General features: G+C 44.1%; 1 protein-coding gene across 4 annotated transcripts in view; it reads left to right on the top strand.

Annotated features, from left to right (window-relative positions):
* Positions 1–23,727, top strand: part of cadm3 (cell adhesion molecule 3) — a 65,398-nt gene that overhangs the window by 17,712 nt on the left and 23,959 nt on the right. For all 4 annotated transcript variants that reach the window (XM_036966198.2, XM_036966196.2, XM_090225775.1 and 1 more), the window contains exons 3-4: positions 19,728–19,877; positions 23,297–23,449. In XM_036966198.2, coding sequence (XP_036822093.1) covers positions 19,728–19,877; positions 23,297–23,449 — 303 coding nt within the window. The remainder of the gene's footprint in view (positions 1–19,727; positions 19,878–23,296; positions 23,450–23,727) is intronic.

The following is a 23,727-nucleotide window of genomic DNA, read 5'->3' as shown; positions in this document are numbered from 1 at the left end:
TGGGCAGATATCAAAACTGTTCCGAGGTAGAATACACTTGTGCTTCCTCGCCAAAAGGAGGCTATCGTGGAAGGGAGTACCGTCTTCCGCTTGCCTACTAACGAATTGACACACCTCTCAACCACTTATCGGTTGCTGGGTTACGGAGGAGAGAAGACAGAGGATGGACTTTTGCCCAAATGAGAAAAGGCCCGTTCCAATCTATGGGAAGGAGAAAATCGAGCCGATAGCAGAACTGTCAGCTGTGAGCTGGCCGACCGTTCAGAAAGGCGTTTTGATGAAGGCTGGAAATTAATCAGTAGCTCTTTTGAAACACCAGCGTCATTGTGCAGCAGGCAGAGTCTGGATGCTACGCTGCAATGTTTCCTTTGATTGTGCCATTGCGGTGCAGAGGAATTCTCCTATGGCTCTTTTAATTGATTGCCCTGGGGCTTAAATCACCAATGTGTACTGTTGTTGAAGCATGGCTGGAAGGACCAGGAAAGAATTCCAGAGATGTGTCTTTTAAACCCGTCACTGTAGGTGCGGCTGACTCTGAAATGGCACAAGGCTTTTGACCAGTGCCCTGGTCAAAAGTAGAGCACTATATAGGGAATAGGGTGCCATATGGGACACATCCTTCATCTGAACCAATCATGGTGTGTGGTTCCGTGTCTTTAGATGGCTGTATTGTGGACCACAGCACAGTGATTATATTGATTAAAGCATTTCTCTGTTAGTGCAGGGTTCCCCTGAGTGTGTCCTCTGTCCAATGAATGCATGGCTGTGTTGTTGTTTACCACGGTTCGTTGTGCCTTTCTGATGAAGGCATCATTGTGTGGGGTAACTCACTCATCAATGTGCTTTTCTGATGAGGATGTCAATGTGTGGTTTAACTCATAAACATGCCTTTTTAAACCCTAAAGGTCTGGGGCATGGGGGGGGGGATTATTTTAGATTGGTTTTTTACCATGGATCATTAAGCTATTTGATGGTGAATTTTAGGATCCCTGTATGTGTATAAAAAATATTATATACAGCGACAAGAAAAAGTATGTGAACCCTTTGGAACCTGGATTTCTGTATAAATTGGTCATCAAATTTGATCTGATCTTCATCTAAGTCACAACAATAGACAAACACAGTCTGCTTAAACTAATAACACACACATTCTTGTATTTTTCTTGTTTATATTGAATACATCATTTAAATATTCACAGTGTAGGTTGGAAAAAGTATGTGAACCCCTAGGCTAATGACTTCTCCAAAAGCTAATTGGTGTCAGGAATCAGCTAACCTGGAGTCCAATCAATGAGACGAGATTGGAGATGTTGGTTAGAGTTGCCTTGCCCTATTAAAAAACACTCACAAAATTTGAGTTTGATATTCACAAGAAGCATTGCCTGATATGAACCATGCCTCGAACAGAAGAGATCTCAGAAGACCTTAGATTACGAAATGTTGACTTGCATAAAGCTGGAAAGGGTTACAAAGTATCTCTAAAAGCCTTGATGTTCATCAGTACACGGCAAGATAAATTGTCTATAAATGGAGAAAGTTCAGCACTGTTGCTACTCTCCCTCGGAGTGGTCGTCCTGCAAAGATGACTGCAAGAGCACAGCACAGAATGCTCAATGAGGTTAAGAAGAATGCTAGAGTGTCAGCTAAAGACTTACAGAAATCTCTGGAACATGGTAAACAAGAATGGTGTTCATGGGAGCCACTGCTGTCCAAAAAAAACATTGTTGCACGTCTGAAGTTTGCAAAAGTGCAACTGGATGTTCCACAGCACTACCGGCAAAATATTCTGTGGACAGATGAAACTACAGTTGAGTTGTTTGGAAGGAACACACAACACTATACTGTAAAGTATGGTGGAGGGAGCATCATGGTCTGGGGCTGCTTAGCTGCCTAAGGGCCTGGACAACTTGCTAACGTCGACTGAAAAATTAATTCCCAAACTTATCAAGACATTTTGCAGGAGAACGTAAGGCTATCTGTCCGCCAATGGAAGCTCAACAGAAGTTGGGTGATGCAACAGGACAACAACCCAAAAGCCAGAAGTAAATCAACAACAGAATGGCTTCAACAGAAGAAAATACGCCTCCTGGAGTGGCCCAGTCAGAGTCCTGACCTCAACCCGATTGAGATGCTGTGGCATGACCTCAAGAGAGCGGTTCACACCAGACATCCCAATAATATTGCTGAACTGAAACAGTGTTGTAAAAAGGAATGGTCCAAAATTCCTCCTGACCGTTGTGCAGGTCTGATCCGCAACTACAGAAAACATTTGGTTGAGGTTATTACTGCCAAAGGAGGGTCAACCAGTTATTAAATCCAAGGGTTCACATACCTTTTCCACTGCACTGTGAGTGCACCCTGCACATACCTTTTCCACCCTGCACTGTGAGTGTTTACACAGTGTGTTCAATAAAGACAAGAAAACGTATAATTGTTTGTGTGTTATTAGTTTAAGCAGACTGTGTTTGTCTATTTTTGTGACCTAGATAAAGATCAGATCAAATGTTATGACCAATTTATGTAGAAATCCAAGTATATCCAAAGGGTTCACATACTTTTTCTTGCCACTGTATATTGAATTTGGCCTCTACTACTACAGCCCATAAAATGCTTTGAATAACACATTAATAAAAGGCAAAGAATACAGGAAACATGTTTTATCCTAACGAATAAGGTTTTGAAGTGTCTGTCCTTTATCTAGGAGATATAAGAAAGCTCAGGAAATAAGGCACAAAACAACCTCCATACTTGCATTCGTTTGTGCAGGTTACCTTCAGACGAGTCTCGTGACACTTGTGAGAGTCTAATCTTTCCATAGAGTGGTCATATTGGTTAGTAGGCCAAACCGTTTGGAGGCTACACACGTTTTCGTGAGAAGACCGATTTCCGGGATGTCTCTTGGTCTGACAAACAGAGCTGTAGCCCTGACAAACAGAGCTGTAGCCCTGACAAACAGAGCTGTAGCCCTGACAAACAGAGTTGTAGCCCTGACAAACAGAGCTGTAGCCCTGACAAACAGAGATGTAGCCCTGACAAACAGAGCTGTAGCCCTGACAAACAGAGATGTAGCCCTGACAAACAGAGCTGTAGCCCTGACAAACAGAGCTGTAGCTCTGACAAACAGAGCTGTAGCCCTGACAAACAGAGCGGTAGCCCTGACAAACAGAGCTGTAGCCCTGACAAACAGAGATGTAGCCCTGACAAACAGAGCTGTAGCCCTGACAAACAGAGCTGTAGCTCTGACAAACAGAGCTGTAGCCCTGACAAACAGAGCTGTAGCCCTGACAAACAGAGCTGTAGCTCTGACAAACAGAGCTGTAGCTCTGCCACATTCCACTGCAGATGCGGAAGACCGACATAGGTGGATGCGGTGGATAGACACACATCCCATGCAAAAAATATTATAGAAACGGAGGAATTTTGATGGCCATTTTTTTATTACGTTAATTAGATTGACGCACGGGTGTGGTGTAAACTCATCAATGAGTACATCGATGTGTAGTTTACATCTCTAATGTACATCTCTGATAGAGTCTTGATGACTGAGTTTTACACTATGTTGTAACCCAGTAAGATGCATGTTGATGAATACAGCAGTACAGACAGCGCTGTGTGGTGTAACTCAGCGTTGTCTCTCAGCTGCTAAAGACAAAAGAGCCAAATAGGCGTTTCTAATCTCTGTGCTGAATGAACCTGAAACAAAGAGGAGGAACACAGACACAGAGGCCTGGACACACAGAGGATAAGCTGATTACCCAGACAGAGGGAGAGGGGAGGGGAAGAGAGAGAGAGAGAGGGGGGGGGGGGAGAGAGAGAGGGAGAAGGAGAGGGGGAAAGAGAGAGAGAGAGGGATACAGATGAAAGAAGAAACAATACCGTGCATTTGGAAAGTATTCAGACCCCTTCACTTTTTCCACATTTTGTTATGTTACAGCCTTTTTCTTAAATGGATTAAATTAATGTTTTTCCTCATAAATCTACATACCCTACAATGACAAAGCTACAACAGGTTTTTAGATTTTTGGGGGAATTTATCAAATACAAAAAAAACAGAAATACCTTATTTACATAAGTATTCAGACCTTTTGCTATGAGACTCACAATTGAGCTCAGGTGCATCCTGTTTCCATTGATCATCCTTTAGACTTGATTGGAGTAAATTGGACATGATTTGGAAAGGCACACACCTGTCTATATAAGGTCCCACAGTTGACAGTGCATGTCACAGCAAAAACCAAGCCATGAGGTTGAAGGAATTGTCCATAGAGCTCTGAGACAGGATTGTGTCAAGGAACAGATCTGGGGAAGGGTACCAAACATTTTTGGCAGCATTGAACGTCCCAAGAACACAGTGGCCTCCAAATGGAAGAAGTTTGGAACCACCAAGACTCTTCCTAGAGCTGGCCGCCCAGCAAAACTGAGCAATCGGTGGAGAAGGGCCTTGGTCAGAGAGGTGACCAAGAACCCGATGGTCACTCTGACAGAGCTCCAGAGTTCCTCTGTGGAGATGGGATAACCCTCCAGAAGGACAACCATCTCTACAGCACTCCACCAATCAGGCCTTTATAGTAGAGTGGCCAGACGGAATTAACTCCTCAGTAAAAGGCACATGACAGCCCACTTGGAGTTTGCCAAACGGCACCTAAAGGACTCTGGTCTGATGAAACCAATATTGAACGCTTTGGCCTTTATGCCAAGTGTCACGTCTAGATGAAACCTGGCACCATCCCTATAGTGAAGCATGTTGGGGGCAGCATCATGCTGTGGGGATGTTTTTCAGCGGCAGGGACTGGGAGACTAGTCAGGATTGAGGGAAAGATGACCGGAGCAAAGCACAGAGAGATCCTTGGTGGAAACCTGCTCCAGAGCGCTCAGGACCCCAGACTAGGGCGAAGGTTCACCTTCCAACAGAACAACGACCCTAAGCACACAGTAAAGACTATGCAGGATTGGCTTTGGGACAAGTCTCTGAATGTCCTTGAGTGGCCCGGACTTGAACCTGATCGATCCTCTCTGGAAAGACCTGAAAATAGCTTTGCATTGACGCTCCCTATCCAACCTGACAGAGCTTGAGAGGATCTGCAGAGAATAATGGGAGAATCTCCCCAAATACAGGTGTGCCAAGCTTGTAGCATCATAACCAAGGAGACTTGAGGCTGTAATCGCTGCCAAAGCTGTTTCAACAAAGTACTAAGTAAAGGGTCAGAATACTTATTAATTTTTTTTATTCTGAATAGATTTGCAAAAAGCTGTTTTTGCTTTGTATTTATGGGGTATTGTGTGTAGATTGATGAGTGAAACAAACTATTTAATAAATGTTAGAATAAGGATGTAATGTAAAAACTGTAAACGGGTCTGAATACTTTTCAAATGCACTGTGTGTATTGTTCCTATGGTCTTGCTCTGGAGTAGGACACCATCTTCAAAGGGACATTGTGTGAATATCAACCTCCAGTAGTCTTACCTGATCTACCTACTATATACACACAGTACAAGGCATTACATCCATTCCAGGTGTACACACGAAAGATACAGCTATTGAAAATGAAGGAGATGAACTTAGAAAAGAATATGCTCCTTCCGTAAGCCTCTTACCCGTGCATGAGAATCTACTTCATTACTCACTTACACGTGGGCACGCACACACGCGGGCACGCACACACGCTCATCTTTTTTTTATCCACTCTCACAGTCTACTAGGCACACTATTATAAATCCTCTCGTCGCTTGCACACACAAAGACAAGCACTGAGTCTCTCTATCTTGCTCTCCCCTCCCTCTCTCTTGCTCGCCCTCCCTCTCCCTCCCTTTCATTCTCTCTCCCTCTTGCTGTATCTATGGCTTAAACATGCTCGTTGTTCCGTACGTTTGTGTGCCTTATAGAGACACAAACGGAGACTCTCAGACACACGCGCACGCACACACTTGTTCTCGCACACTTTCCTATTTGAAGCGGGGCCCTCTAGTTTTTTCTGTTGTTGTTGTTCAAACAGAAATCCTCATGTGATTCCAGCTGCTTTTCTGTTGGCTGGAAGGCGTAAGCACGGCAGCCATCTCTCTCTCTGTGTGCATAACGCTGGAACATTTGATATGTAACATTTACTGAAGCGCGTGCCTGCCTGTTTTCTTTTATTAACTGATGTCCTAGGACGTTCCATTCCCTGCAGACTGAGGCTTTGTCATCAATGGCACCCTCTTCCGTATATAGTGCGTGGGCCCTAGTTAAAAGTAGTGCACTTATTTTAATAGGACATAAGGTGCCATTTGGGATGCAGTGCAAAGTGCATTGTAATTAAAAAGCTCTTCAGACTCTCTCTGTCGGATGAGGAAAACCCGGTCAGAGAAAATGACACAGTGAGAATGAATCAAAGACTTTATTAACAGCCGGGCAGGACGTGTCCTCCTTGGAATGTGACCAACTCTTCTTCCCATATTTTAATTTTCTCAACTCAGATGCACTCCTTGAATAGACGAGTCAATATGACATTTATTCTCCCATAAGATTGACTAGCGTGAGATGAGGTGCAGCCTCCAATCACTGAGAGGACCAGTTGAGCATATCAAGTGTAATTTGATTGTTCTTCTTAATAACAGGAGAGCTTCTAAACAATGGATACTAAGCATCCAAATCCTAACCCTTAATTACAGTGTCAATTGGTCTCTGTGTAGTTAGTATCTCTCTTTGTGAGTAACAAAATATTCCAAATGGCACCCTATTCCCTAGGGAGTGCACTACTGTTGACTCTCATTCACTCACTTACTCACTCACTCATTCACTCTACGTCTGTAATTTGATCATAATGAACTGGCTTGAGTATCCTTAGCCAGTTTCAGTATTATATACAGTATTGTGTGTTATCTAAATAACTGAAAGGCAACCATTCCTCCTTTAGTCAGATGTGTTTGGTGAAAGGAAGGCAGACAGTTTATCTGCTATGGCAATTTTTTTCCCCTATTTTTAAAATTGTGATTTATTCATGTTTCACTTTTCAATTTCCAGAGCTATTTTCATGTTGCTATCATCAGTCTGCGGGTGCTTGGTTGTTCTACAGTCGAACCCGTGTGATGTTGTCTTCTGTCTGCTCAGGGCCTAGCTAGCTGACAGCCCTAACTCTGGCGATGTTGTTGTGGAATGTTTTGACATTTCAGTCTGTATTACCTGTCTTCTCTGGATTCTCAGAGAGCTGTGATAGCTTTGTCCATTTAACTCAGGATCTACATTTTGGAGTTTGACGTTTAGGGTTTGCTTTGCTTTACTGGGTTGTGGCCACCGGTTGTGGGCTGATCTAGGATCAGTTTAGCCTTTTAGATCATAATGAACACGATGGCATGTATAGGGGAAAGCTGATCCTAGATTAGCACTCCTGGGTTGCTTTATATCAATACGGGCTCTTTTCTTACTCTTTTCTTACACCACTGGTATGGGTTTTATGTACTAGGCAAGTATCCTGCTGTAATCTATGTTTGATGCTGTGGACTGGAAATTATGTGTATAGAACTGATTCTCGACTGGGTGAACAGTATTGTCTTGTAGTGTGCAGCGTGCTCTGTTCTGGGTGCGCTGTGCTGTGTTGGACTGGTTTGTTCTGGTTGTGGTTTGCTGATTGTCGTGGCCAGGGTCAGCTCTTTCTGTTGGTTTGCTTCTGTTTTAGCATACTCTGCAGGGAGCGCTCCTGCGATGCCAATTATATTGACTGGAGAAAGGAGGGGAGGAGAGGGTTAGAAGACTTAGTGAAAGGGAGAGAAAAGGGAGGCAGCGAAAAGAAGAAGGGGGGGAGATAATGAATGAGAGGAGAGACAATGAAAAGGGGAAAAAGAGAGAGGGAGGAACAGAGAAGGAGAGAAGGAGACCGTTGAGGGTGAGTGGATGAAAGGAGGGAAGACGAGAACAGAAAGCAGGGAGAGAGTGGGAAATTGGAGGAGAGAGATTCTGTCTGTGAGTGTAATGGTCTCATGCTGTCAGACTCTGGGGAATGCTCTCACTGCAGAGGAAAGAGAGGGAGTGAGACAGAGAGAGCAGCGAGAGCGGAGAAAGAGATAGACGAGGGAGAGAGAGTGCGAAAGAAAGATGACTTCAGCCTTTTTCGACGGTTCAGCCCCCCTCCTTTCCTCTTAAGCAGTTGTGGTTCCCAATATAAAATGTGATTCTGTGGTGAGATGAATACGTGTGTGAATGAATGGGAGTGTGTCACAGTATCTACATGTGTACAGAGCAGCGGCTCTGTGTTTTTCATCCCAACTGGGTCACCAGATGGCACATGTAAAGTTAACCCTGTTATTCAGGCCGTAGCCATGATGTCGGTTAAGAACATGTGGACTGACACACTAATTAGGGACTCAGCCAAGGAGGAGGTTGTTCGCTAACGATGCAACGATGACCCACGTCCCGACCGAGACAGTTGCTTAGATTTGGCTTGAATGTGTATGATAAAAACACAGAAACTGAGAAAGACACTGTCCATATTCTATTGTTCTACTGTCCCTGTCCATTTCCATTGTTGTGCTGGGTGCCCCTGCTGTTACACCAATTGATCTCCACTCAGTTGATTGGCTTTGACAGACAGTGGGGAACATAAAGGTTGGGTTTGTTAGAGGTACATCTCTGTGAAACATGGAGGTCATTACACACACACACACACACACACACACACACACACACACACACACACACACACACACACACACACACACACACACACACACACACACACACACACACACACACGGTTTATGTGAACATGGATTCACATACACACAGCTACATGTAGTCTGATAACAAACACAGACACACACACACACTCACCCATTGACGCGTACGCACACATTCCGATACACACATTCAGAGCCTTTTGGTCTCTCTGGTCGCTTTGTGTGTCACGTATCTGAATAGTCGGACCCAGGGAGCCTCCGAGGACTCCAGCCGGAGAACACCAACCTGCATTGTCACTGGAACATTAAAAACACAATTCAACAAACGTGTACAAAGCACATGACATGGCTTACGTGCAATGTACCTAATGTGTTTATTTGTGTAGAGCAGTAGTGTGTCCAAGAACATTGTCCTCTGGGGACATCACAGTTTGTCCTATGCTACAAAGGCATCAGAAAAGGTTTTTTTTTTTGCAGTAACTCATGGGCCATGGTAAGGCATTCTTCCTGTGGTCTCCTCCCTATAATCTGCATGCTAATGTTTGTGACGTGTTGCGCGTCTGTCTACGTGCGTCTATTCAAGCTGTAAATTAGGAGAATTCTCCTCAGAAATAAATACCTTAATTGCCTCCAGATATCTACTGTGTTACACATTCATTCGTAACACATGTTGCTATTCGTTGAACCATGTTAACGAGCAAACAACAGCGTGATTAAGCCTACATATGTAACTCTTTATAGGATCTCTATGAATGTAACAATGAGATTTTAACCATGCTGTTTTTGACCATGTAGATTCGGAAGTTACAGACTAGTCGAGCCGGACCCAGGTTATATTGTTGTCAATTGGTCTAAATGACAGGGAGGGGTCAAGCTTTAGGTCACCGTGGTTGCCCTGGTAACCCTGTTCTGGCTGGTTGCCTGGCAACAATTCCCTTTTGTTCCAAATGATTTTATTTGCAGCATATATTCCCCTTTACCCTTGCCTCTTCTGCTCACTTCTATCCATCATCCCCTCTCTCTGTCTTACTCCATCTCTCCCCTTCACTACATATATATATATATGGTATTTTTCCCATCTCTCCTTCACTATGGATATAGGGTCTGTTTCTCTCTGTAGTCTGCATCTATCCTTCCTCAGACATCTATAGGGCCATCCCGCTTGTCCTTGGTGCATCCTCATACCAGTCGGATGTTTCTGAGAATACCACGTATTTGAGGGTGTATGTTGCGTGTTGAACAGAGAGATAGATAAGAGACATAGGAATAGATAAGAGAGAGAGAGAACTATAGTTTTGTGATTGGGTCTTTTGAGGAGCCCTATAGACTTTGACTGATATAGTGATCTCATAACTCCGGCCTCACGGTAATTGACTTCTTATTTCTGTAAGTGGTTTATTGGCAGGAGCAGTAAGTATATTTGCCAAGGCATTAAGAACTCTCTCTCTCTCTCTCTCTCGTTTTCTCTCTTCCCCTCTCTCTCTTGCCTCCATAACGACCTCCTCTCCTATGTTTTGCCGCCTTTCTCACAGTTGGGCTAGTTGCTGGGTGGGGTGGCTTGGCACCATACAGCTTGAGACTCTGGGGTCTGGGCTGTGAGCTAATGATGTTTGACAAGCACAGAGAGGGCGAGGGGTGGCGGTGGGGGGGGGGGGGTTACAGAAACAGCCAACCACAGGGGTTGGAGGATTGGAAAGGGCGGGATTGAGAGATATACAGAGAATCAATGTGTTTGTGATAGGAGTCAAGGTGGGGCCCACAAACAGGACAGCAGTGTTTTCCAATCCTGGTCCTGGGGACCCCAAGGGGTGCATATTTTAGTTTTTTGCCCTTGTACCAACACGTAATTCAGTCCCCAGGATCAGGATTGGGGAAAACTGCAGTACAGGATTTTGGTCCAAACCAAATTGAATGAAAAACTCTAAAAGGGGCAATCTGTTCAATTTTGGTACATCCAAATAAATGATATATAGTCATTGAGTCTTGACGAATATAACTTCTTAATACCAGGGTCAAATAGAGTATCCAAATGGACTGACTTCAAAGACCATAATGTTTTATTTCAAACCCTAAATCTCTTTTATACAGTAAATCAACAAGTTGAATCAAGTCCATTTTATACTACAGATGGACCTTGTCTTGATTTGGGCTTTCTTTCAACTATTTGGTAGAAATTTAAAAAAGATGACAGAGCAGCAGAGAAATAAAGGGGAAGTATGGAAGGAATGGAAGAGTGAGCGGAAGGAGGAGAAAAAGGGTTGTAGAGGGTGGACAGAAGGGCATATCGGCACCCAGGGGATGGGGCGAGGGGTGTGGACAGAGGAGGACAGCTGGACAGGGAGGGTAGAGAAGGGGGCTGCTATTGTTTCTATATCCTGGATCAAATATGAAGAGGTTGTCACAGCCACACTGTTTAGCTGTATTTCCGACCCAAATCCTAGCATCAGCACAAGCATGACAGACAACTTTGTCATGGATGGTATCATTTAGACAGTAGCAGGTCTACTGTGTCTTATCATACTCTTCACTGTGCTCTGATCATTTACTGCATGAGGATTCGCCTTTGAGTGTTTTCCTTGTGGTGGATAATATTCCTAGAGAGATGAGGCGGAGGTGATACGGAAGGGAAGACAGAGAGGCAGACAGTCGGTTTAAAAACGGATGAGTGGGCTCGGGCTGGTCGAAAAGATTGGGAGGAAAGGTTGACAGAAGGGTGAAAGAGGACTGGAGGGAAAATATGAGAAGAGAAAGACAGATGGAGGAAGGTGAAAAAAGATGGAAAAGAGACAGATGGGCGAAAATGAAAATGGAGAAATGAAAGGGATATTTTTCACTGTCTGGTCTTGGGACAGTGTTTATTAAGTCTCTCTTTTATATCTGAGCCTGAAGCCCTCTCGCCTCACCCCTTCTCTCTCTCTCTCTCTCTCTCTCCCTCCTTCCGTCTGCCTCTTTCTCTACCTCCTGGTTCTCACTTCGTTCACGCTGCGTTGAGAAAGTGTAAATTGTGTTTCTTTAAATACCCGTGTCTTCCTCAAACTCGCAGCTGTGTGGGTTTGTGGAGAGGAGAGAAGAGAGGAGAGCAACAGCATTTAACTCCTGTCTACCAAGGAGAAATCTCTCTTCTTTCATGTCATTGCAACACTAACAGTAGTCAGTACAGCTCCTGGAGAGAGACAGGTTAGGTTTCTGTTCAGGAATACATGTATAAATATGCTGTATGTAGATACAGCTGTTCTATTCTTCAGCCATAGAAACAGCCATTGCGCTTGTCTTGATAACTGAGGCGACGGAACAGACAGCCTATTTACCAAAGCATTTATGCTGAGCAGAAGAAGATCTCACAATCAGCCACAATAATTAGAATTAGCCCTAGACGTAATTATTGACGACACTAATCCAGGGAGAGGGAGCCAAGCACTCCACCACAAACTCTGGCTGCATCTCAAGTGACACCTATTCCTTATGGGCCATGGTCAAAAGTATTGCACTACATAGGGACTAGGGTGCCATTTGGTATGCCAACTCAGGGTGCTTGTGAAACAGGCCGCAGGGCCCAACCTCAATGGCAGCCAGGGAGAGAGAACATAGTCTACTTGAGAGAGAGAGAGAGAGAGAGAGAGAGAGAGAGAGAGAGAGAGAGAGAGAGAGAGAGAGAGAGAGAGAGAGAGAGAGAGAGAGAGAGAGAGAGAGAGAGAGAGAGAGAGAGAGAGAGAGAGAGAGAGAGAGAGAGAGAGAGAGAGAGAGAGAGAGAGAGAGAGAGAGAGAGAGAGAGACAGCGAGCATTGGACACTTTATGGAACACAAAGCCTCCACTATTTCCTCCTGGAATATCCAAGGTCTGAGGTCATCTACCTTTGGCCTAAAGAGCAGGAACCTGGACTTCACCAAAGAAATGTTACATGGTATAGAGGAGATGGACCCACTGGTTGCCCTCTAGGTTACAGAGAGCTGGTAGTCCCATCCACCAAATTACCAGGAGTAAAACAGGGAAGGGACTAAGGGGGTATGCTAATTTGGTAGATAGAAGACCTAACTCACAAAATTAATTTAACACTCACTAAATTAATCAAAACAGGAACATTTTACATTTGGCTAGAAATTCAAAAGGAAATGATCTCAACAGGGAAAAATGTCCTCCTGTGTGCTTCCTACAGCACATTTGTAAACTATTCAGATCCGTTCATTTTCTCCACATTTTGTTACGTTGCAGCCCTTTTCTAAAATGGATTCAATTAATGTTTTACCTCATCACTCTACACACAATACCCCTTATTGACAAAGCAAAAACAGGTTTTTATAAATGTTTGCAAATGTCTAAAATAAAAACCGGAAATTTTACATTTCCATAAGTATTCAGACCCTTTGCTATGAGACTCGAAATTGAGCTACCAGACAGGATTGTGTCGAGGCACAGATCTGGGGAAGAAAACATTTCTGCAGTATTGAAGGTCCCCAAGAACACAAGATTCTCTGGTCTGATGAAATCAAGATTTAACTCTTTGGGCTGAACGCCAAGCATCACCTCTGCAGGAAACCTGGCACCATCCCTACGGTGAAGCATGTTGGGGGCAGCATCATGCTGTGGGGATGTTTTTTAGCGGCAGGGACTGGGAAACTAGTCAGGATGGAGGGAAAGATGAACGGAGCAACTGTTCATGAAAACCTGCTCCAGAGCGCTCAGGACCTCAGACTGGGGTGAAGGTTCTCCTTCCAACAGGACAATGACCCTGAGCACACAGCCAAGACAACGCAGGAGTGGCCCAGCTAGAGCCCGGACTTGAACCCAATTGAACATCTCTGGAGAGACCTGAAAATAGCTGTGCATCGACGCTCCTCATCCAACCTGACAGAGCTTGAGGATCTGCAGAGAAGAATGGGAGATAGTCCCCAAATACAGGTGTGCCAAGCTTGTAGTGTCCGTCCCAAGAAGACTCGAGGCTGTAATCGCTGCCAAAGTTGCTTCAAAAAAGGGTGTGATTACTTATGTAAATGTGATATTTCAGTTTTTACATTGTAATAAATTTGCAAAATTTTCTAAAAAAACAGTTTTTGCTTTGTAATTATGGGGTATTGTGTGTAGATTGATGAGTGGGGAAAAACTATTTAATTTAATCCAAACTATTTACTCAATCATGAGGCATCAAAGCCAAAGGAGTTGAATGATATTAAGAAATTCATAGATGGAACGAAAGTAGTGTGGGAAGCTACCAGAAACAATTAGGCAACAACAAATTCAATCCCTTTAGACAACTTCCTGGACAAAATGTTCCACTGTAATAGGGAAGTTGTAAACATGGCAGTAGAAAACCTAAATAGTATATTTAACCTCTCAGCTTCCGTATCAAATCTAAACATGTCTAGCAGACAACCTAAGAAAATTGACAACAATGACAAATGGTATGATGAAGAATGCATAAACCTAAGAAAGAAAATGAGAAACCTACCCAGCCAAAAACATAGAGACCCAGAGCACCTGAGCCGTCGACACCTTCACTATGGTGAATGACTAAAACAATACAGAAATACACTACGGAAAAAGAAGGAACAGCACATCAGAAATCAGCTCAATATAATTGAAGAATCCATAGAATCTAACCACTTCTGGGAAAATTGTAACACACTAAACAAATAACAACACGAAGAGTTATCTATCCAAAAGGGAGATGTATGGATAAATCCCTTCTCCAATCTTTGTGTCCCTTTAACAAAGAACAAACAGCAAAAACATATGCATGATGAAATACAAATCTTATAATCAACAATTATTAAAGACTACCTGAACTCACTGGATTCTCCAATTACATTGAATGAACTACAGGACAAAATACAAACACTCCAACCCAAAATTAAATGATAAAATATACATACCACAAATTCAAAATGGCTATACAAAAACTCTTTAACATCATCCTCAGCTCTGGCATCTTCCCCAATATTTGGAACCAAGGATTGATCACCCCAATCCACAAAAGTGGAGACAAATTGTACCCCAATAACTACCATGGGATATGGGGTCAACAACAACCTTGGGAACATCCTCTGCATTATCATTAACAGCAGACTCACACAGTAAAACAATGTACTGAGCAAATGTCAAATTGGATTTTTACAAAATTACCGTACGACAGACTACGTATTCACCCTGCACACCGTAATTAACAAACAAACAAACCAAAACAAAGTCTTATTTCAAAAAATTTGGCTTGAGGGTCTGCTATACAAATTGATGGAAAGTGTTGTTGGGGGAAAAACATACAACATTATAAAATTTGTACACAAACACCAAGTGTGCGGTTAAAATTGGCAAAAAAACACACATTTCTTTCCACGGGCCGTGGGGTGAGACAGAGATGCAGCTTAAGCCCCACCCTCTTCAACATATATATCAACGAATTGGCGAGGGCACTAGGACAGTCTGCAGCACCTGGCCTCACCCTACTAGAATATGAAGTCAAATGTCTACTGTTTGTTGATGACCTGGTGTTTCTGTCCCCAACAAAGGAGGGCCTACAGCAGCACCTAGATCTTCTGCACAGATTCTGTTAGGCCTGGGCACTGACAGTAAATCTCAGTAAGACAAAAAATAACTGTGTTTCAAAAAAGGTCCAGGTGCCAAGACCACAAACACAAATTCCATCTAGACATCGTTTCCCTAGAGCACACAAAAAAATGATACATACCTCGGCCTAAACATCAGCGCCACAGGTAACTGCCACAAAGCTATGCCATCAAAAGGAACATAAAATTTGACATCCCAATTAGGATCTGGCTAAAAATACTTGAATCAGTTATAGAACCCATTGCCCTTTATGGTTGTGAGGTCAGGAGTCTGTTCACCAACCAAGAATTCACAAAATGGGACAAACACCAAATTGAGACTGCATGCAGAATTCTGCAAAAAATATCCTGTGTACGACGTAAAACCCCAAATAATGCAAGAAGAGCAGATCAAAATCCAGAAAAGAACCGTTGAATTATACGACCACCTAAAATTAAGCGATTCCCAAAGCCATCACCTACAGAGAGATGAACGTGGAGAAGAGTCCCCTAAGAAAGCTGGTCCTGGGGATCTATTCATAAACACAAACAGACCCCACAGAGCCCCAGGACGGCAGCACCCCAGAACGGCAGCACAATTAAACCCAACCAAATCATGAGAAAACAAAAAGATAATTACTTGACACATTGGAAATAATTACATTTTGCCCTAAACAGAGTGAACACAGTGGCAGAATACCTGACCACTGTGACTGACCCAAAGTGAGTGAGAGAGAGAGAGAGAGAGAGAGAGAGAGAGAGAGAGAGAGAGAGAGAGAGAGAGAGAGAGAGAGAGAGAGAGAGAGAGAGAGAGAGAGAGAGAGAGAGAGAGAGAGAGAGAGAGAGAGAGAGAGAGAGAGAGAGAGAGAGAGAGAGAGAGAGAGAGAGAGAGAGAGAGAGAGAGATATTCTCTCCACAAATGTTTAAAGCCTTGGATTGATGTAGGCATGGGATAGACTACAGGGAATTGTTCGACAGCAATACTAAAGGAATTCTTAAAAGTGTGTAATGCTGTTTCGGTGTCGTATCATTTTTGGTTTTTGGCAGTTAGTTTTAGTTAGGTTGTGGTGCCAATGTTCTTCCTGCCACATCCTGCATGCATTTCCTCTTTCATGTCCCGGTCGGAGTTCCGCAACGGAACACTTAGAACACACAGATGTGAAGGAAAAAATGTATATCGCCGCTGGTGCAAGGATGTGATACCGCTACACTACACGGTGAATTTAAAACTGTCTACCACTGACAATTTTTGTTCCAATTAGACTATTTATAAATGCCATATTTACATAGGTGAGCAGCTTGCTTTGAGGCATGTCTGGTACTATATATGGGATGTGTTCCAAATGGCACCCTACACTACCACACTACTGCCATTCAGGATGCAGAACATACAGTACCAGTCAAAAAAAGGTTTTTCTTTATTTTTATTATTTTCTACGTTGTAGAATAATAGTTAAGACATCAAAACTATGAAATAACACACATGGAGTCATGTAGTAACCAAAAAAGTGTTAAACATTCTTCAAAGTAGCCACCATTTGAATTGATGACAGCTTTGCACACTCTTGGTACTCTCTCAACCAGCTTCATGAGGTAGTCACCTGGAATGCATTTAAATTAACAGGTGTGCCTTGTTAAAGTTAATTTGTGGAATTTATTTTCTTCTTAATGTGTTTGAGCCAATCAGTTGTGTTGTGACTAGGTAGGGGTGGTATACAGAAGATATCCCTGTTTGGTAAAAGTCCATATATTGGCAATAACAGTTCAAATAGCAAAGCAGGTCAGGGATTCAATCCTGCAACCTTTCAGTTACTGGCCCAACACTCTAACCACTAGGTTACATGCCGCCCCAGATTTCAAGTCACAGAGTTCAAGTACAGACACATCTCAACATCAACTGTTCAGAGGATACTGAGTGAATTAGGCATTCATGGTTGGTTGAATTGCTGCAAAGAAACCCCCACTAAAGGACACCAATAATAAGAGGAGACTTTCTAGGGAAAGAAGCACGAGGATTGGACATTAGCCCGTTGGGAATCTTTCCTTTGAGTCCAAATTTGACATTTTTGGTTCCAACCACTGTGTCTTTGTGAGACGCAGAGTAGTTGAATGGATGATCTCCCAATGTGTGGTTCCCACTGTGAAGCATGGAGGAGGAGGTGTGATGGTGTGGAGGTGCTTTGCTGGTGACACTGTTTGCTCTTAGTGGGACTATTGTTTTTTTTCAACAGGACAATGACCCAAAACACACCTCCAGGCTGTGTAAGGGCTATTTGACCAAGGAGGGGGATGGAGTGCTGCATCAGATGACCTGGCCTCCACAATCACCCGACCTCAACCCAATTCAAATAAAAAAAATCAAATCAAATTTTATTTGTCATATGGTTAGCAGATGTTAATGCGAGTGTAGCGAAATGCTTGTGCTTCTAGTTCCGACAATGCGGTAATAACCAACGAGTAATCTAACCTAACAATTCCACAACTGCTACCGTATACACACAACTGTAAAGGGATAAAGAATATGTACATAAAGATATATGAATGAGTGATGGTACAGAACGGCATAGGTAAGATAGCAAAGATGGTATCGAGTACAGTATATACATATAAGATGGGTAATGTAGGGTATGTAAACATAAAAGTGGCATAGTTTAAAGTGGCTAGTGATACATGTATTACATAAAAATGGCAAGATGTATAGAGTACAGTACAAACATATGAGATGAGTAATGTAGGGTATGTAAACATTATATAAAGTGGCATTGTTTAAAGTGGCTAGTGATACATTTTTGTGGCTAGTGATACATTCCATTATTAAAGTGGCTGGAGTTGAGTCAGTATGTTGGCAGCAGCCACTCAATGTTAGTGGTGGCTGTTTAACAGTCTGATGGCCTTGAGATAGAAGCTGTTTTTCAGTCTCTTGGTCCCTGCTTTGATGCACCTGTACTGACCTCGCCTTCTGGATGATAGCGGGGTGAACAGGCAGTGGCTCGGGTGGTTGTTGTCCTTGATGATCTTTATGACCTTCCTGTGACATCGGGTGGTGTAGGTGTTCTGGAGGGCAGGTAGTTGAGATGTTTTGGGATGAGTTGGACTGCAGAGTGAAGGAAAAGTATCCAACAAGTGCTCAGCGTACGTGGGAACCTGTTCAAAACTGTTGGAAAAGCATTCCAGGTGAAGCGGGTTGAGAGAATGCCAAGAGTGTGCAAAGCTGTCATCAATGCAAAGGGTGGCTACTTAGAACAATCTAAAATATATTTTCATTTGTTTAACACTTTTTTGGTTACTACATGATTCCATATGTGTTATTTCATATGTGAGATGATGTCTTCACTAGTATTCTACAATGTAGGAAATAGTACAAATAAAGAAATACCCTTGGATGAGTAAGTGTTTTTGACTGGTGGTATACATTTTTGGTCTAGTTAAGCCTTTTCTGTGATGAATGTCTCCTGTTTGTTGATGTTCCTGGACATAAAATACCCCTTAAAGAGGGTGAACACTTGGTTAGACAGATGCACAACGCATCAACGGTATTAGAATAACTTATTATAAGTAGATACGTTTTCCAGTTCCATTTCAGTGTATTTACGTAATCACATACAGTATATTAGCAAAGGTTACTGTCGTGTACGGGATGAGTCCTAAAATGGCACAATATTCCCTACATATTCCCCAAAGTAAGTGCACTATATAGGGTATAGGGTGTCATTTTGCAAGTTCAAGTTCAGTTACGGTTTTTACTATCACAATTCTGTGTCGAACCCCATAATTATTGCTGGTCACATTCATTCTCACATCCTGACCCTCATTTCCATAATATTTGTCTCATTTGAGTTTGTTCAACCCTGAAATAAATATGCATGCCTAAAAATGACACCGCTTAAACACTGTGGGGTCACACAGTAACATTAACACTGTGTAGCATCTCTCCATTGTCACTTTGACCTTTTCATTTCTCTCTCTCTCTCTCTCTCTCTCTCTCTCTCTTTCTTTCTTTCTCTCTTTCTTCATTGGCTGCATCCCGAACCAAATGGCAACCTATTCCCTATATGGGGCCCTGGTCAAAAGTAGTGCACTATATGGGGAGGCAAGTAGCCTAGTGGTTAGAGTGTTGGGCCAGTAACCAAAAGGTTGCTAGATCGAATCCTTGAGCTGACAAGATAAAAATCTGTCGTTCTGCCCCTGAACAAGGCAGTTAACCCACTGTTCCTAGGCCGTCATTGTAAGTAAGAAATTGTTCCAAACTGACTTGCCTATTTAAATAAAGGTTAAATAAAATATATATATTGGGAACTAGCCAGTTAATGTTCTGGCTGGTTATAGACTCATCAGTCTTACATAGATACTCCCATGGCTGTTTTCCCTCTCTAACAGTCCAGGCTCTGTTTGCGTCCAAAATGGAACGCTATTCACTGCACTATATAGGGAATAGGGTGCCATTTGGGGGACACACACCTGTCCAGAACTCTTACAGACAGTACCTGAAATTACCATCTCCATCTGACCTCCTTTTCCCCTCTCCTCTCTGTGTTGCCTAGACGATGACCCCATGCAGCCGGTGACCCAGGACGAGACGGTGTCGGTGGGCGGCACGGTGACCCTGACCTGCCGGGTGACAGAGAGCGACAACTCCTCCCTGCAGTGGTCCAACACGGCCCAGCAGACTCTGTACTTTGGAGAGAAGAGAGGTGAGAGAGAGGAAGGAAGGGAGGGAGAGTTGTGTGTTTGAGAGAGAGAGAGATGTTTGTGTATGTGTGTGAAAGAGAAGATGTGAGAGAGAGAGAGAGAGAGAGAGAGAGAGAGAGAGAGAGAGAGAGAGAGAGGAAGGAAGGGAGGGAGAGTTGTGTGTTTGAGAGAGAGAGAGATGTTTGTGTATGTGTGTGAAAGATAAGATGTGAGAGAAAGAGAAAGAGAGAGAGGGAGACAGAGAGAGAGGTGAGAGACAGAGAGAGAGAGAGACAGAGAGAGAGGTGAGAGAGAGAGAGAGAGACAGAGAGAGAGAGAGGGAGACAGAGAGAGAGGTGAGAGAGAGATGTTTGTGTATGTGTGTGAAAGAGAAGACGTGAGAGAGAGAGAGAGAGAGAGGTCAGAGAGAGGAAGGAAGGGAGGGAGAGTTGTGTGTTTGAGAGAGAGAGAGATGTTTGTGTATGTGTGTGAGAGAAGACGTGAGAGAAAGAGAAAGAGAGAGAGGGAGACAGAGAGAGAGAGGTGAGAGAGAGAGAGAGACAGAGAGAGAGAGAGAGGGAGACAGAGAGAGAGGTGAGAGAGAGAGACAGAGAGAGAGAGAGGGAGACAGAGAGAGAGGTGAGAGAGAGAGATGTTTGTGTTTGTTGTTTGAGAGAAGACGTGAGAGAAAGAGAGAGAGAGAGAGAGGTGAGAGAGGAAGGAAGGGAGGGAGGGAGAGTTGTGTGTTTGAGAGAGAGATGTTTGTGTATGTGTGTGAAAGAGAAGACGTGAGAGAAAGAGAAAGAGAGAGAGGGAGACAGAGAGAGAGAGAGAGAGAGAGAGAGAGAGAGAGAGAGAGGAAGGGAGGGAGAGTTGTGTGTTTGAGAGAGAGAGAGATGTTTGTGTATGTGTGTGAAAGAGAAGATATGAGAGAAAGAGAAAGAGAGCGAGGGAGACAGAGATCAAGAGCCCAAAAATAACTGGTGTGTCTGGCTAGGACCCTCTGAGCGTATCTTTTCTCAACCAGGGCCTCAGAACCAGATCCTGACCCAGCACTCTCACACCACAGTCTATCCCCATCACACACATGAAAAACTGCAAACCCTGCCTATCTGGCACTCCAAGCGCTCAAAGTATTTGAAGGATTTCAATTAGTACTTGAAGATAGATCTATTGCCCTACTATCTGTGAACCTAATGGCGTATTGACACGTGGATGTCTTTGGAGAAAGGGGGAGACCTAGTCAGCTGTACAACTGAATGCCTTCAACTGAAATATGTCTTCCACATTTAACCCGACCCCTCTGAATCAGATAGGCTGCCTTAATTGACATCAACGTCTTCGGGGGCCCAGGGAACAGTGAGTTAACTGCCTTGCTCAGGGGGCAGAACGAATGATTTTTACCTTGTCAGCTCGGGGATTCGATCCAGCAACCATAATGGCCCAACGCTCTAACCACCTGCCGCAGTGTTTATTGCCAGGGGAGCGTACATGTACCTCTAGCCTATGTTATTTACAGATCTAGATCAATAACATTACTCTGTAAGTAGAAATAGCATTGTTTCTGAATTAACCATGTGCTGCTACTCTCAAATCGTATTCATCCCATAAAGCTTCAGTTAACAATATATTGGAAAAGAGGGGTAAATGGAGGATATATGAAGAGAGGTAGATGATGGGGGGGGGGGGGGGGGGGCACACACAGGAGCTACATCTAGACAAATGGACTGACCTTGGTTACTGATAAACCATGAAGACAAAGCCCTGGCAGCGACACAGACAAAGGCACTGTTAGGTATGCTATGCAGAGACACACAGACGGAGAGACAGACAGAGAAAATACAGACAGACAGAAAAGGAGTCGGGCAGACAGAAAGAGAGGGAGGCAGACAGATAGAGAGCGACAGACAGACAGATTGAGCCAGACAGACACACACAGACAGAAAGAGAAAGCGGGAGTCAACCAGACAGAAAAGGATAGAGACACACATGTACAAACACAGATACACAAAGACAGACAGAGAGACCCCCAGTAGCCACAGACAGAGAGACCCCCAGTAGCCACAGACAGAGAGACCCCCAGTAGCCACAGACAGAGAGACCCCCAGTAGCCACAGACAGAGAGACCCCCAGTAGCCACAGACAGAGAGACCCCCAGTAGCCACAGACAGAGAGACATATTGTATATGAGGACAGTCCTGCACTAGACCCCAGTAGCCACAGACAGAGAGACCCCCAGTAGCGACAGACAGAGAGACCCCCAGTAGCCACAGACAGAGAGACCCCCAGTAGCCACAGACAGAGAGACATATTGTATATGAGGACAGTCCTGCACTAGACCCCAGTAGCCACAGACAGAGAGACCCCCAGTAGCCACAGACAGAGAGACCCCCAGTAGCCACAGACAGAGAGACCCCCAGTAGCCACAGACAGAGAGACATATTGTATATGAGGACAGTCCTGCACTAGACCCCAGTAGCCACAGACAGAGAGACCCCCAGTAGCCACAGACAGAGAGACCCCCAGTAGCCACAGACAGAGAGACCCCCAGTAGCCACAGACAGAGAGACCCCCAGTAGCCACAGACAGAGAGACATATTGTATATGAGGACAGTCCTGCACTAGACCCCAGTAGCCACAGACAGAGAGACCCCCAGTAGCCACAGACAGAGAGACCCCCAGGAGCCACAGACAGAGAGACATATTGTATATGAGGACAGTCCTGCACTAGACCCCAGTAGCCACAGACAGAGAGACCCCCAGTAGCCACAGACAGAGAGACATATTGTATATGAGGACAGTCCTGCACTAGACCCCAGTAGCCACAGACAGAGATCAGGACTGTCTGTAGACAGATAAACAGGCCCAAGGACTGACTGAGTGTGAATGTGTGTTCTGTTGCCTTCATGTTACAATGGGCCCTGGTCAAAAGTAGTGCACTATGTAGGGAATAGGGGTTATATTTTAGTTTGTTTGTGTGTGTGTGTCCCAAGAGCCCAGACAGAGTCAGATCAGAATACATATAGAGGTCAAAGATATCACGTAGATGGGACGTGTGTTTCCTACCATTTCATCATCCTCCCATAACCTACACTAAACACTGTGTGTGTGTGTGTGTGTGCCCCTCCCTGCCAGCTGCCGCGATGATGACAAAGCGTTTATATCTCTTCTTCTTCTTTTGCCCACTCCTATTTTCCTGTCTGTCTGTCTGTCTGTCTGTCTGTCTGTCTGTCTGTCTCCGTGTGTTTTCTCTCTTTCTTCCCTCTCTATTTCTCCCCCTTCCCCTGATTCTCTCCCTCTCTCCCTCCCCCTCCCTCCTTCTCTCCCTCTCTCCCTCCCCCTCTCTCTCACTCCTTCTCTCTCTCTCCCCTCCTCCCCTCGCCACCACCTCTCTCTCCCCCCTCCACTTTTCCTCTCCCTCCCATCCCTCTGTCTCACCCAGCTCTGAGAGATAACCGTATCCAGCTCCACCAGTCAACAGGCACAGAGCTGTCCATCACCATCGGAGACATCCAGCTGTCAGACGAGGGGGAGTACACCTGCTCCATCTTCACCATGCCCGTCCGCACTGCCCGTGCCACCGTCACTGTGCTAGGTGTGTGTGTGTGTGTGTGTGTGTGTATTAATGCATAATTCTGTATTATGCATTAACTTATTCATGCAGTCTGTGTGCTAGATACAGTAGTGGAGTACTGTATGTAGATTTCTTAGACTGAGTGCTGGCAGTGGTGGAAAAAGTACCCAATTGTCATACTTGAGTAAAAATAAAGATACCTTAATAGAAAATGATTCAAGTAAAAGTGAGTCACCCAGTAAAATACTACTTGAGTAAAAGTCTAAAAGGATTTGGTTTTAAATATACGTAGGCATCAA

This window comes from Oncorhynchus mykiss, chromosome 28, assembly GCF_057628025.1.
Source record: "Oncorhynchus mykiss isolate SJ-2025 chromosome 28, ASM5762802v1, whole genome shotgun sequence".
In the NCBI taxonomy this organism is placed as follows: domain Eukaryota; kingdom Metazoa; phylum Chordata; class Actinopteri; order Salmoniformes; family Salmonidae; genus Oncorhynchus; species Oncorhynchus mykiss.
This window is presented reverse-complemented; position numbering and strand designations above follow the sequence as displayed.